The sequence below is a fragment of the Aplidium turbinatum genome, chromosome 5 (assembly GCF_918807975.1).
Source record: "Aplidium turbinatum chromosome 5, kaAplTurb1.1, whole genome shotgun sequence".
Lineage (NCBI taxonomy): Eukaryota > Metazoa > Chordata > Ascidiacea > Aplousobranchia > Polyclinidae > Aplidium > Aplidium turbinatum.
The window spans coordinates 7262098-7278210 of NC_137476.1; the positions used below are offsets into that span (position 1 = coordinate 7262098).

Consider the following 16113-nt stretch of genomic DNA (forward strand, 5'->3'; position numbering starts at 1 on the left):
CACCACTCGGCCACACTGCCGTCAATTTTGATTACAAATGTAGCTCACGTGTAGTCAGCACTCAGCAGTGGGCTGAAAGTTGAACAATTGAGTAATCGCATCGGGCTTGGATGGCACTATATATTTCTGTAATCCTCAAAAAGGAAATGGAGAGACGCCCACTGTGTTACTACCTGCACAAGAAAATACAGTTTGCAATTATGCGTGGACGTTGTGTGTTCAATACTTTCACGACTGGCTGTTGCGTTTTGGTTTTATCAAGACAATATTTGTAATAGGCTGTAGGAAAGCGTAAAATTAGGTTGTGGCTGAGTAAAAAGACAACTGCTTGCTGTTGGATTCGCGACCATGGCGAACTTCCACAAACTGGTCAAGCGAGCTAGCGACTCCAGTGCGCCAGATGCAGCCACTACAACCACAGCAACAACAACGACAACTACAACTGAGAAATCTGTATTAGACAATGCGGGTGACGTCTTGAAAGGAACCGTTGATAACATTTACAGTAAACGTAAGTTACAGTTTCTTGCTTATTATTTTTAACTCAACATTTGCAATGTTTGTCTGCCTGACTTTACGCTTTTGTTTCTTGACATAAATTCACGCTGTGCAGATTTAACTTGCGAATGGTTTCGTTTGTATAATGTATATGCGCGTTCTGCACGTGTGCACAATTTTCAATATAGCTTGCTAAGCCGTTGATGGTTTCCCAATATAGATTGCAATTTGACAACTGTACAAACACTCCCTCATCTAGGTATAGTTTTCGATTGTTTGCCTTTGTACGTACATAGGCTACAACCACGCGTAGGTTTCCCTTTTTTGCAAAGGTGATGGGTGTCACTGTATTTAACTGGCCAGTTATGAGCAACAAGGCATCATTCTGATTAAAAAGCGATTTCCATTCTCGTTTGCGTGCCAGCAACATAATTTCTAGTACAAGCATTTTCTGTTGCTCTTGTTGGGATTAGATCGAATAAGAAAAGACCAATCACATTGTTCTTTGTAAGTGGTTGATTTTTTAAGCAAAGGTAATACCGCGTTATTGTCGCCAAAATTTTTGCTATTCACGAAGATTAAAAAGGGATGTCAGAAATCTGTGTAGTATCCAAAGTCTGAAATCCAGTTTGCGCGAAATCTGACCGTAGTTCTATGAGATGAGGTATGACGAAGAATTTGCAATTTCTCTATATAAAGATTTTATAAGTTTACATTCAACTAGACTGCTTGTCTCTCAAAAAATATGAAGTGGTTTTCTTATTTCAGTGCCACCCTGGGCTTGGATATTGATAGCCATCGGAGCTGGCCTAATATTGATTTGTCTCTTGTACTGCTGCTGTAAAAGATGTTGCTGCAAAAAGAAAAAGAAAAACAAAGAGAAAAAAGGTTTAAAAAACGCCATTGATCTGAAATCGGTCAAAAACCTTGGAAACAGCTACAAAGAAAAGGTAGTTTAATTACCTTCAAACATTTTGTTAATTTAGCCTGGCTTGCCTAAAGCAAAAAGTAACTGAAATCAATTAGTGCTCGTTCAATCGATTCGAATTATAACAAGAAAAACATATATTTTCGCTTAATGAACAGGACCTCGAGCGATTTACAATAAACGAAACATTTGTCTTCAAACTATTCTCCACTGGGCTACCAGGGTTTGATTTAGCTCTTTTATGACCGAACTTGACTTCTTTTATGACTGCCGTAACAATTCAAATTGATTGAAGTGAACAAATTACTCTAAGTCAAAGATAATTTCTCACCAACCAGATTTGTTTAATCGCCATCGTCTTATAGGGTTCCCAGGAGCATAATTTTCAAGGTGAATGTGGTACCTTATCAATACTATCACAGCTATTGTTATAACTTTTATTGGAAGTGGTAGGCACGTGATATGCGAAGGAAGCTTTTCAGAACTAATTACGTTTGTTGGTTTGAATTTATTCAAGCATGGCGGACAGAAGTGTCATCAAAAGGTCAAGTTGTATGTTCTCTTATTCTCCTGAAATGACATTTGAGACATTGCTCAGAAAAGAAGTTGCTTCATTAATATGACCAAAAATACGCCTTTAAGGGTATGGGTACCCTTCATTAAAGCTTTTAACATAATGACAGAGCCAGCCAGTTTGCCACGTAATTATCATAATGTCCTATCAATAATTTAAAATTCCTTTTCTTGTTATCGACCAGTAAGACATGCAACAAGCAGGCCATTGTTTCATCCAACAAAGCTAATATTTTAAACGCATTTTATGGTTAGGTATATTTTTTTCACTCTCTTCTAAAACGACCAGATTGTTTTTAAAAACATGCAGTTTTTGCATTTATTAATGTACATTTACTGTTCTTTTTCATTTGTGTTATTAAAAATATTTTAATGAAAATTTTCTATTCTATTGAACTCTTAAGTATTCTCAATCTCAATTTACGTTAAACTATTGTAAAAGAGTGTTGTTCTTGCGTTAATAAACTTCAAGCCGCACATACATGCAATTAAACCTCACCAATGAGATTAATGTTTGGTGTTGAGATCTACGTGAAGTGTTCAAAAAGTAACAATTTCAATAAGAAATATGACCAGCAGGTACCTGGGATGAATGACTTCTCCCGTATGACGCTAACATGTGTGCAAAGTAGATTGTACTCTGCTGTGCTTCTGAACAGCTGCTGTCTTTGCCCATTGAAAACATTCTTTCAACTGCAAAATTAAACTGCAAACAACAGCTAAGACATTAAAAAGTATACGTTGACGCTATGCGCTAAAAAACCGCAAAAACTTTACGGTGTAGCCTCAAACGACAACTATCCAAAAAAATGTGGCCGTAAGCGTTAGCGTAAACAAAAAGTCTACGCCGTAGAAATTGCGGCGTATACGTACATCTCTGCCCTTATTTCACTCAAAACTACAACATTCCATTCTTAACTGTGATAGAGCTTCCACAACTTCACTTGATCCGATTCGAACAATGCAAAATACTTTTATTAGAGCTTGTTTATTTTATCCTTTACAAACTTCTTATATGGTAGGCTAAATCCAACGTAAGCTAAAGAATATTTTTAATCTTGAATGCGCTGTTTTTATATATAAACCTGTTCACAATACGTTGCCTGATGAATTCTCCAAATATTTAAAAAAATTAAATGGAGTTTATCACCACAACACTGGACAGAAAATTTAAAAGAAATTTTATCTACCAAATTGCAATCTTCATACAGACAAAAAAAAATTGAATACTGTACTTAGTTGCTTAGCTATAAAACTCTGAAGCACTATTCCAACAGACCTTAGAAACAAAACTTTCACATGTTTCAAAGTCAAATTAAAAACCCTTTTCTAAACAATACAACAACCATGTAGGCATGATAATTGTGTGCATGAAGGTGGCAACTGACTTTGTTGACCCTGTGGTCTTTCGCTGCTGTCATCCTAGTACCAGCACCACATTCAATGTAATTATTTTATTTATTGATGTACACGTGCTGTAGTACTAAACCAAAGAAAAACAATCTGAATCTATTGGCACAGAATTCCCTTGGTTAGAGTTTTTTTTTTACAACTTTCATCTTGTAACGTTTCTTTGAAAGGTCCAACCGGAAGTTGATGATCTTGACAACGGACAAGAAAAAGAAGAAGAGGAAGAAGAAAAAAAATTAGGAAAACTTCAGTTTTCACTCGATTATGACTTCCAGCAACACAACGTATGACACAGACAATTGAATATATTATGTACTGATGTTTGTGCTTTTATTTGCTTGATTCAAATAGAAAACAAAAGGTTAGCCCACTTTTTGCATATACTAGGATGGTTAGGCTACTACCGGACTTCTATACTTTATTTTTCGTAACCCTTTTTTTCTGTGTTCCAATAGCGCAAATGAAAGACACAACGAAAAAGACACTGTTAACTAATATTATTTGCCGGTTTTTATATTGTTACAACTTTCAGGCTACTCTACTGAAGTCAATGTAATACTTTTATGTGTTTGCATTTAGCTTGCTGTTGGTGTCATACAAGCCGCAGAATTACCTGGAATGGATATGTCAGGGACTTCTGATCCTTATGTAAAGGTATAACCAACAATATTTGTAGTCCACAACATCATAGTCAACAATATCGACTCCGGAAAAAATTCTTCAACTGAAAAATTTCCTGAAATTTGTTTAAATTTTAACTTTCTACTGAACACGAAGCTTTGTTGTTTTAATTTAATCCCTTGAAGGAAGCTTTTGTTTGAAAATTTACAAGGTTCTCAAAGAAAAAGGCATCAATTGTCTCAAATTAATTCTCTGCTAAGATTTAACTTTCATTACGTTGCTTCTTGTCGTTCTTATTGATTTCCTTTTCTTTTTAAAATCCCAATCGTTCCAACTTTGATTGAATTTTCACCAAATTAATGATTTGGTTAAAGCTCAACTTCCTTTTTATGTCTTTGAATTTATTTCATTCGCTAGTTTCTGAGGCTTGCTTTACCAGGTCGATATCACAGCATGAAATTTTCATCTAAGTTTTATGACGTCACATTGAATCGAAAACCTGTCATAGTTGATCACCAAGAGCTGCATTGTTTGAAACTTTTTAACCCCTTTTGATACAAATCGTGCTTTCCATAAACACACAATCATGTATGCGTAAAAAGTTCTCTAAACAATGTGAAATATTATGAAACCAAGTAGTTCAGACTGATTTGAAACCCATTAAAAAACAAGAAACTTTTTTATCTAATTATTTTTTTGAGAACTTGTACTCCACCGATTGCAAAAACACCCCGTCTGTTTATTATTGAACCAGTTGTAAAAAAATGCAAAATTATTTGATGACTTAGAAGTTATTTGTGTTTGGGCATGATAATACCGAGAGAGAGAATCGTTTGGTAGAAACTATTTCTATTAGATTTTATTTGAATAAGGACCTTCCGATGATCCCGCTTTTAGGGTGAAACGGGCTGCAAAGGTTTTAGAAAGCAATGACTACATTTGATGTCATTTGCTCTGCTTGGATTTTTTGCTTGACATTGAGCACTTTTTGTTGTTTTATTAGCATTTTTTTTTATTTCAAGGTTTATATGCTTCCGGACAAGAAGAAAAAATACGAAACGAAAGTTCACCGAAAAACTCTTAATCCTGTCTTTAATGAAACGTTTAACTTCAAGGTAACTTTTGAAATACATTTTAACTGCGAATCACCATTGCCAAACGTTAAAGTGACAAAATATTAACCATTTTATCTTTTACTCTGCTAACATTGACATTATGACGTTGGCGAAATAAAGTTGGGCGACTCCACAGAAGATCAAGAGAGCTTCTGAAATTTTTCATAAGGTTTTAAACGATATTAAAAAGCCAGTTTATATCTCTGCTAATTGGAGCTAGCATTTTTGAAAACCGCACTGTGAATATCGATCTTTTGCTCTATTTATTGATTGTTACAGCTACCTTCTTGTACTGGAGGTGTTGCCGGCTTTTTCTTTTCAAAATATAAATTTATAAATTGGCATCGCGAAATAAAGCAGTTTGCCAAAACGTCATCAAAGACTGCCTTGTAAACTTTCACAAATGTATTTCTGATGGCTTTGCATATTATTATTTATGGTGCTTGTGGTACAGCTACAGTCACAAATGTCAATAGATCATCAAATGTTAACCAGAAACTGATGGTGATCTTTAAGCGTTTGTGCGCGTTCAAAAGCATTCCGAACAAACACACTTAAATTGGAGAGAAAAAGCAAATATTCCTTCCTAGACAGCAAAATCTATCGTTTTAACATTGATTCAGAGTCTGCAGACGTTGAATCAATGTAAAAATGACGAATTTTGCTGTCTGAGTTTCAAATGCTTCTACACGCTATTTAATGGCATGAGTTGCGTGGAATACTGGAATACTGGAATGCAAAGACGTCAGCAAACGAAATCGAAATGTTTCACCATAATCACACTTCCAATAGGTCGCCATAGCTAAGCAACGTGATTTGTTAATATTTTGAATCCATTTTCTCTCAAAACAAATGCTTGCGGATATTTCCATCTTGTAATATCAACGAGATGACAAACAATATGATCTATTTGCTGTTTTCATAACTTCCGAATCATTGCCATTCTGCGTTCCTCTCACTGTGGTCGGTGTTTCCTAGTTACAGGTCATTGGCTTGCAGTCTTTGTGAGGGCGGTCACGCCTGACTTATTCCAATTTCCAATCCAGTGTTTCGAAACTGTTTACTTTGTGGAAAAACATTTTAAGCTACTTCAGCATTTCAAAGTTAGCGAACAGGAATTCTTTTGATACGTCAATAGAGCCGCCTGACAAAACATATATTTTTAACTAGCGCCAGTCTCTAAAACCCATGGGCTCTATCCAAGGGGGGGTGAGGGGGGTGATCACCCCCCCACTAATTGGAGTGGGGGGGTGATCAATGCAAAATCACCCCCCCCACTCATTTGGCTTTGAAAAGGTTTTGTGATATTTTATTGATCAAATTTTGAAAAAAAATATTTTCGCTATTAGCAGATTTTAAATTTTTTTCAATATGAATTTTCAGTATGAATATAAATTTCATTTTAATAAGATTTTTTGGTTTGGCAACCCTGAACTACGAGCCAGGCGTTTACACTGTGTTTTAACCAGTGGTGTAAGCGCATACAAAAAATATTGACGCCGTCAGCGTAAACACAAACGTTCGAAAAACCATACGCCGTATAAACCGTATAAAATATCAACGTAACTTGTAAAAAAAGTTGACGGCGTCAGCGTCAGCGCATACACCAGCGTAAACTAATTTTGTTTGCTAGGTGCCAAACATTCACACGGTATAAACCACTCGAAACAAACAAGTTTTATTTTGAATTTCCACGAAGAAACACAAGCATCTGAAAGTGTTCATCTGAAATTTTGCTGTGTTTTGGTTCGAATATGTCTTTGCCCATTGAAAACATTCTTTCAACTGCAGCGCTGGAAGGTATTGGCGTGTTGTAGCGAAAAAAAGTATGCGTTGACGCTATGCGCTAAAAAAACGCGAAAACTTTACGGCGTAGCCTCAAGCGACAACTATCCAAAAAAATGTGGCCCTACGCCGCAAGCATGCGGCGTAGAATTTGCGGCGTATACGTACATCTCTGGTTTTAACTTAGTCTGCTTGGTAGCCACTTTAACAAGAAAAAATTCTGCCACTGCAAATTACTAGAATGACACCGCCAACCAATCAGAACATGTTATAAGAGGCTACCGTCCAATTGTGACCTTTCTCGCATTGCACTCAGCCAGAAAGTTAATCCTTGTTTTGAACTTTATTTGGTAATTACAGAAGAAAAAAGAGCAATAGCAGTTGTGAGAATGGAACCCACGTCAATGAAATGACTACTTTCTAACCCTAACCCCTATGCCAACCAGCTGACAGAAAATCCAGCACTTGATTTGCTTTGTATCATCTTCTTTTCGCCCTTTTTCGCATCATGGAAAACGTAGTTTATGATTGGTTCGAGTTTTCATTTGCAGTGGCAGAATTATTTCTTGTTAAGTGACTACCAGTTTGCTTACCCAAAAATGCCCTTTCCGAAACATACTTTGTGAAATGACTTGGAACCCCTGTGCTCCCATCAGAGTGAAGCTGATGCTGCAATGGGGGGTCTGGGGGGCGCAGCCCCCCAGAAGTTGAAATGACTATGACGATTTTAGCCCACTGTCCAAAAATCACCCCCCCGAATTCTAAAAGTGGATAGAGCCCCTGCTAAAACCGTACGTATTGATTGAACGTACATTGGTCCGTGTTTGACATGTGGTTTTTCTATCGCTTTCTTTTATAACAACCCTCTCAAACAGGCGAATTTGGTGCCGCTCGCGATGCATTTTAAAACTTTGAAATAATTAACAATTACAGTAACCTAAATATTTTTTTCTATAGATTTAGAAAGGTAAAATTACTCTAAAAATGCCCATCAAACTTTACACTTTAGCACAAATATCGCGCCATTTTATTGCGTATGGGAAACTCGTATTGTTACATCACAATCACATTGTCTATTCACTTATTTTGTCGTTATCTCAATCGTAATCTTGGTATTTGCTGGTTAGTTTTTCAAGGGTTTAGCATTGTCCGCCTTGTTTGAAAATTGATTGCAAGAATTTTACTCTCCGGGTCAGTTGTTTTGTTTGCGTTCTTTTTTTTCGTTTGCGTTTTTTCGCGTACGTACAGTGTTTTTCCATCTCTTTGTTCTTACTTTTTTTATTGTGTTTTTACTGCGTTATTTTGTTTATTGACTTTATTGTGTATTGTGGCCCTCGGGTTAATTTACAAATGTTCATTTGGCCCTCAAAGCAATTTGAGTTTGAGACCCTTGTTTTAGATCGACTTCGTGAGATTTCCATAACACATCCACTATTCTGATTAATGATGACCTCATCAATTGCGCTCGATAGCATCAGATTAACATCCGACTATAATAAAATAAAAAAGCAATCGTAGAAGAAGAACTTTTGGGTGGTCTTCCAATCAAGGCCAAAGATAAACTTCTCAAGACTAGAGTGCAATAACAAGCATCACGTGACATGTCCTTAGAGAGGAAAGGCTGAAGATCAGGAGAGTATTTTAATTTTAAATGCATTCATAGTGTGACGGGCTGTAAGATTTTCTTAACATCAGCTGTAACATAGCCGAGTAAGCTCTGGTTCGTCGTTCGAAAAGGCGCCGGTTCGACACCGCTCGAGAGCACTGTGGCTATGTCTTTGTGGCAGGATATTTAAAGGCGTACTTGAAGGGAAACATGAAGATTGGCTTTCTTGTCTTCCCGTTCACATAATCTAAATTTTCAACTTCCAGGCATAACGCTTGGATACAACAAAAAAAGTTGCCATATTGGTAAAGTCTGGGCTTCTTGAACAATAAATTTGGTCTTTACAACCCATCACTTAATTCCAAAGAAATTAAGTCAAATTGGTGTTTACAGGTTCCATTCAACGAGATTGGTGGGAAGACGCTCGTGTTCTCCGTCTATGACTTCGATCGCTTTTCTCGGCATGACATTATTGGTGAGATCCGGGTCGCGTTGAATCAAATAGATTTCGGAGCTGTTATGGAAGAATGGCGAGACCTAGTTAGTGCTGAGAACGAGAAAGAAAACGTAAGTCTTCGGCAAAACAGAACAATATCCATGACATTATGCCTTGAATACTGGTTGGCTGAAATGTAAGCACAATGCACAAATCCCAGAAAGCAAAAATGACCGATTTTGCTGTCTGGGTATCTACTCAATAATGCTAATCAACAACTCTATCAAGGATTGTACTTAATGGAGACCTACGGTATTATAACCTATTGTACAGTATTTGTTTTGCAATATGATCAGACGACCCATTTATTGGAGTGTCTTTTCGGTATGGAAAATAATGTTTTTAATTAACTTAGAACACCTCTTGCCAATTTCATTGCATTTTGAATGAAGTTTTTGCTTCAATCATGCAATACGAAGTTCATTAAATGTAGGCTTAGAAGCATTTGCATTTTCAAGCATTGAATTTCTATATTTTATTGCTGCAAATATAAACCCTGTCTTCTAAATCTAACGTCAACTTGATCATGAGGTTCAAGGCTAATGACGCTTAGCGATAAACATCCGCAGCTATTGAAGTCGCGCGGTGAGAGCCCTGGTAAGGAAATCAAAGGCTGCTGGTTCAACACCAGTTAAGAGCATATGGTTGTGTCTTTGGCAAGATGCTTAAAGGTGGACACTAAGACTAACGTTTTTGCCTACTCTAAATTTTCCATCACCAGGCTTGAGCCTGGATACGACAAAAAAATATTGTAGATAATTTGGTCGATTGAGCAAAGAAGCAGAATATGCAATTTCTCATGGTTTTGTTGTACTTGCAGGAGAAGTTAGGAGACATATGCTTTTCTTTGCGATATGTTCCGACCGCGGGCAAGTTGACAGTCGTCATACTCGAAGCGAAGCATCTCAAGAAGATGGATGTAGGAGGATTATCAGATCCTTATGTGAAAATCACGCTAATGCAGGTACCACATGATTATGGAAATTTTGCCATCAAATCCTGATTCTCATTAATTTATGTTTTCAACAAATGTATGAATCAAACACAATTAAACTGTCTTCATTTCACACACAAAAAAAGCAATAAAAATAATTTGAGCAGAAAGCATGGTCCAGTCACCTTTGAATTTCATCAATGCAAATGTGAAGGCGGATATGATTCGAGATCATCTCAATAGATGATATCTGCTTTTTTGGTTACGAGATGTAGTATCTCATAAAACTCGTTAAACATGTGATCAGCTGATTGTGGCGTAGATCTTTTTTTAGCCTGTCACTTTTACAGAACAACTAAGCATGTGTCGACGCTGGGGATGCGAATTCGATAAATTGTTATGTAGATGACAAAACACATTAAGTTTCATATTAAGTTCCTCATTTTTAATTTAATTAAGTTTTGGTTCAGCGATTTTTAATCGATCAAAACTTTCAACAAGACTGTCAGTAAGTCGAGTCAGGGACGTCTGGTGATTGTGAGTGGGAGCGTTCAAATGTGTCGTTTGCACTTTTTTCTCTTGTTTCCCAAATGAATTTCTACTAAATTAATTCCTACAAGCTCGAAGCACTGGACGATGTTACAGTGGCATCATCAAATCATGACCAATTTCACGAATAATGAATGTGAAGCTTAACATGCTAAAACAAAAAGCCTCCTTACACTTATTTGCTGTTGCATAGCCTACTATAGAGCTATGCCTTTGTTAAAGTTTTGAGGGCAATAGCTAGAATAGCCAAAATGGAAAAACGGTACTGAGTCTACATATGTAGAAGATTAGTTCAAGTAATGGATTCTATGTTGAAATTCTTTTGTAGGGAAATCGTCGTTTAAAGAAGAAGAAAACAACAATAAAGAAAAACACACTGAATCCATATTTCAACGAGTCATTCACGTTTGAAGTTCCGTTTGAGCAAATACAGGTATCATGTATATCTTGAGTTTTATTTTAACTCTTGCTTCAGGCTTAGAATAAATCGATGGCAAGCAAAGCAATTCATTTATTACTTGGCTGCCAGCACGATTTCCCGCGGATACGCGCAGAGTCGGTTGTTGAATATTTTATGAAGGTGACGTAACAATAGAATAAATAAGTAAAGGAGATGTTGCGCTATTGGAGTAAAGCCTGTTTCACGAACGCTAATACTATCCAGTGAAACAAAAAACCTACCAGTCAGCAAATTAATTTTTTTTACATTGATTCAACGTCTACGGACTGATCTTCTGGTTGGGGTGCTATCAAAGTTACCATTAAAAGACGTCATTTTTTATTGTTTTTCCATTTTATTTTTACACTTTTGTGGTGAAAATTTTTAGTAATAAAAATTATGATCAAGTCTGCATGGTGGAAGCAAAGAATTTAATAAAACTATCAGATGTCAAAACTGACTTTACTGTTTTCTACACTCGTAACTTTTTAGTTGCTTCTGGGGTATATACAATACACCAGTTCGCATCTGTGTCTATGTCATACATAAAACAAGCTTTTGTGAATGGCTACTGAGCAACTATTTTCAATGCGATACGTTGAAATTACCGATATTCGCTGAGGTGAACAGACCAAAGAAATATGAGATCTTCTTACGTTCGATTGCGTGATAAACTGTTTTTCTTCTATTCCATTTGAGTCACGCGATAAATCCGCCATGAAATGGCTACCAGGGGCGTAGCCACAAGGGGATTGTGAAAGCAATCGCTCAATCCCCAAAGGTTATCTTGCCCCACCCCTAAAAATATGTTTTTAATATTATTACAACGTTTTGATTCCATTTTATTACATGTTGAATGACATTTTATAATTTTTGGCTGCATTCAGTAGCTATATTTTATACCAACTTTTTATGTCAAACATTAAAATAATTGCCTCTCCAACAGTAGTTTCTACAAAATTTTTCTAAAATTAAAAACTAAAATTTTCTTTCTAGCTACATCACCGATGGAAATCCACTTTTCTTAACTCTCTTCAGTAAATGGCGACTTATGCGACTTATCTCTTAAAACTATTAAAAGCATAAATTTGAAGTTGAATGAGTTTCGCTTTTAGCAGCATGATCGTTGCTTACTTCACAGTGTAGATTCAAACGATCTGTTATAGCCTGATGCTGCGGGTTCTTTTTGGCAATATCAAATTACACTAGCTTTCGGAGCACAGTTCCCTAGTCATGTACTATGACGCCATAGCACATAACTAGGGAACTGTGTTCCGAAAGCTAGTGTAATTTGATATTGCCAAAAAGAACCCGCAGCATCAGGCTATAACAGATCGTTTGAATCTACACTGTGACATAAATTTGAAGTTGAGTAGATGACAATTTTCATCTTATTATATACTTTTTTATTCTTGGCTTTAACCTTGACGAATTTTCAACACCCCATAATTGTGACCACATGATGAATCTGTTTCTTCAAATTAGGCCACTTCAAGTGGATATTTGTGGCGTAATTTTGACTCTTTCTATTATTCGATGTACTTGAACTCACAAGACTAACAAACGTTTTATTTTCCATTTCCAGAAAGTCTCGATGGTACTCAGTGTATTCGACTACGACCGCATGGGGAAGAATGACGTGATCGGAAAACTGACCCTCGGCTGCAACGCGTCTGGTTCTGAATTGCGTCACTGGTCGGATATGCTCTCTTCTCCCCGACGACCCGTGGCACAATGGCACACTTTGAAGACGGGTGAAGATGGATAGTGACGCATGTGCGCGAAAGAACGCTTTTTAGACGTAGTGACCGTGACACATGCCAGTAGAAATAGACGCATCAAGTGGCATAGGTTGCTGACTGATGATGCTTTTATTTTGGTTCATTGCAATGTAATGGATTCCACTGTCCGTATTTCTACAAGTATGTAGGTGTTGGCATTGGTTTGTGCCCTAACTGCAGCAATGTTACGAACAGTATCTTGCAGATAAACACCGCTTTAGGCATTTTAATAACATAATAAATAGTTAAGTTTAGCCTACTTGAACAGTTTAGTTCTGGAATTTCAGAAATCAAACCTTTGCATTCAATTCACATTCTATCCATTCTCGGCAGACACTAAACACATGTCACACTACACTCGTTTCTTTAGTGTGCTTTGCAACAAGTCTGAAAACAAGTCTTGAGCGTTTTTTTGCAATTTTGCATATTGCAACAACAATAAAACAAAAGTCACATTCGTTTCCGTCACAACGTCTAAAATCTAGACAACACCTAGGCTGAGCGTGCTTTAGTTTATTGCTAAAAAAACAAGTTTTTTTTTTGATAAATCTAGAAAAGTTTAGGAAAGAAGAAAAGTTTAGGAACGAAGTTTTGTTTTGGAATTTTTTTTATGATGTCTACAATTCTCAGGATAGTGTCAAAAGTCCAAACACATTCAAACAAGTGTTATCGCATATGTTTTTTGATGATTGGACTGCGTTTCATTGTTTCTAAAATAAGTAACCATACTTAATTCAACTTCATCTCATGGATCTGCAATGGCTTATGAAAATTGAAAGTGATTAAAACAACAACCAACAAAAAGCATGGATATTTCGTCGGTTGTACTTTTGACATTATCGACAGAGGGTTGTCAGAAGGGCACTTTTTACTGTATTACACCTTCTATTCTTTGTTGCTTTTGTACATAGGCTTGTTTAAATTGTGAAATCACATTATCTGCGAATTGAAAGTTGTAGAATATTATTTTGCATTCCTGCAGTCAAGTCGTACATCGTGCAATTGTCACATCTACTTTTATTGTTTGTGTTGATTTTGTTGTTGTTGTGTATTGTTTTGACTATTGTTGATTCAGAATATTTCGTTGCATTGCAACATTTTCACAGTCACAGTGGTGTAAATAGATGTGTGTGTGTCGGGGATCGGGGGTATCTGTAGGGGGCAATGCACACACTTCTAATGCAAACCCTGTTAAGCTTGGCAAGAAACGTGAGCAAATTAAACTTTTCTTCAACTAAATGTACACAAGTAGCATTTATACTAGTATATATGAATACACAGCACTATTATTGGCTAACACGGTAAGAAGAAATATTGTCACAATGATTTTTGTTCTTGTAAAATTTGGTCATCATTTTGTTAAATAATTTTGCTCACTTATCAAAACCAATAAGAACTGCTTGGTTGTTGTAATAAAGTTCATTATCTTTATGAGAAAAATGTTCTCCATTGTGTAATTTGCATTGTTTGTAGCTGTAAAATATGGTGCAAAGCAGATTACAATATTGGTATTGCATACGATACTAGATGCAAACACGACTGCTCCACTGTTAGAGAGCAGAATATTATTGTTTCCTACAATGTTGATGTTTGGATGCAGCCTATGTACAGGAAAAAAGTTAGGAGAAATTCCTCATTCATAAGTGACTGCTGTTTTAACTGCTTTCTTGAGATATCAATTAGAATAACGATTGGTAAATTAATTACGACTGACTAATTAAATTCCGACTACAAATTAACACGGCTGAGTCATTGTATATACATTACAACAAATCAAAAAGTATTTTTTACGAATGCGCACATTCATATAATTGTTGCAATGATCTTTGCACTTTTGTTGTTGATAAAAACACAGTAGGTGAAAAGTGACAAAATCCACTTTCCTAAGCTGGCCTGCATGTAAGCTGCACAGTAATCACTTGTCATTATAGAATTGTTGCTGTTTCAAAATTATTTTGAGCTTGTATGTATAACAAACAAAGATGAAACAAATCAACATGCTTTAATTGTTGCACAGGCTTATTATACCAGGATTTAAACATAACAACTACACTTGACTTTTTTGAAAATTGAAACCACTTGGAAAATCCTCACTTTTAAGATCCGATAACTGCTTGTAAAACTTTCAGATGCTTCTCAAATCGAGATGTTAATTGAAAGTCTCACAATGTTTTAAACGCATTACCTTTGTTTTGTGAATGGTGCTATTTAACAACGCTTTCAAATGTTGCAATTTTGCCGAAGACGTTCATGTAACATGACGGTAAACTGCTTTGGAAACGTATGGTAGTCCAATAAGCAGCTGTGTTTTAATTTTCAATTGTATGATGAAACTGCGTATATCTTTTGAAATTAGTTAAAGTTATACAGTACACATAGTTTTGCATGAATATTTTATCAACAATGTCCCTACACAAATTGGATTCATGACTTGCACAATGTTGTGGACCTAGCTATAGATTAGTAGCATAGACACATCTTATTTAAAAGGAACACTATCAACTACAGTGGTCGTGTTTCAATATTTCTTATCACAACATCCTTTTGTTGTTCTTTTCGCTTCATTTGTATCACCCTTGTTCGTATAACAGTCGTATTGTTTCAGCGTTTTGTCCAATCAGTGAAAATGCAGTAAGTTTTGCTGTTTTGTTTCCTTCTTTTTAAATTACGTAGTACATCGAACTAACGTCTATAATTGTTGTATAAATACAAAATTAGCTCATGACAATTTCTGTTGAAAGTATGTTACTCACACAGTGTAGCTTTTTACGAACATCAAAAAAGCAAGCTGCTTACGAACAGTTTCGGTCGGTATAGCGGTCCAAGAGTTAGGCTCAGGGTCGTTGAAACTTGAAAGGATAATTTGGGCCCATTACCAATCAGATCTTCCTGTTTTAAACTAAAATACTTCTAAAAAAAAAAACGCACAATATCCAAAGAATAATCGGTGGTTCCTTCAACATCCCAGGCCTCTTGGAATGATTACGAGTCACTAAGATTATTCTGGGACCAAGAGTGCTCCCTGTCGACGCTACTGGTTAGGCTATATCAGTCTTAAAGTAATTTTAATAGAAGCGCGTATACACATTCCTTAGGAAGTTATGCCAAAAGTAAAGTTACATTACATTTTAAGGCAAAAGAGCTGCCAGGTTTGAGTCAACAACTTGTGAAAAAAGTAAGTGATTTGAGAGTTATCCGTGAGAAAAAAGGCTCTTATATTATATTTTATATCATATCTTATATTACATCTTATGTTATATATTATATTTTACATATGTCTTATATTATATCCTACGGTATATATATAGTTGTGAAAAATCGTGATGGCTAGTGTGGAGACAACACCGGTATGGTTAGGGAAACGAAGTGCTCGCTGTT

At 36.1% G+C, this 16113-nt stretch overlaps 1 protein-coding gene across 1 annotated transcript; it reads left to right on the plus strand.

The window, feature by feature from the left end:
- The first annotated feature begins 282 nt into the window (after nt 1–282).
- On the plus strand, nt 283–15463 carry LOC145769929 (synaptotagmin-1-like). The gene is made up of 9 exons (XM_082581479.1): nt 283–511; nt 1267–1448; nt 3580–3693; nt 3989–4063; nt 5053–5145; nt 8930–9103; nt 9853–9996; nt 10844–10948; nt 12540–15463. Exons 1-9 carry the CDS (start codon nt 349–351, stop codon nt 12720–12722), a joined length of 1233 nt encoding a protein of 410 aa, XP_082437605.1. The 5' UTR covers nt 283–348; the 3' UTR covers nt 12723–15463.
- The last annotated feature ends 650 nt before the right edge of the window (nt 15464–16113 follow it).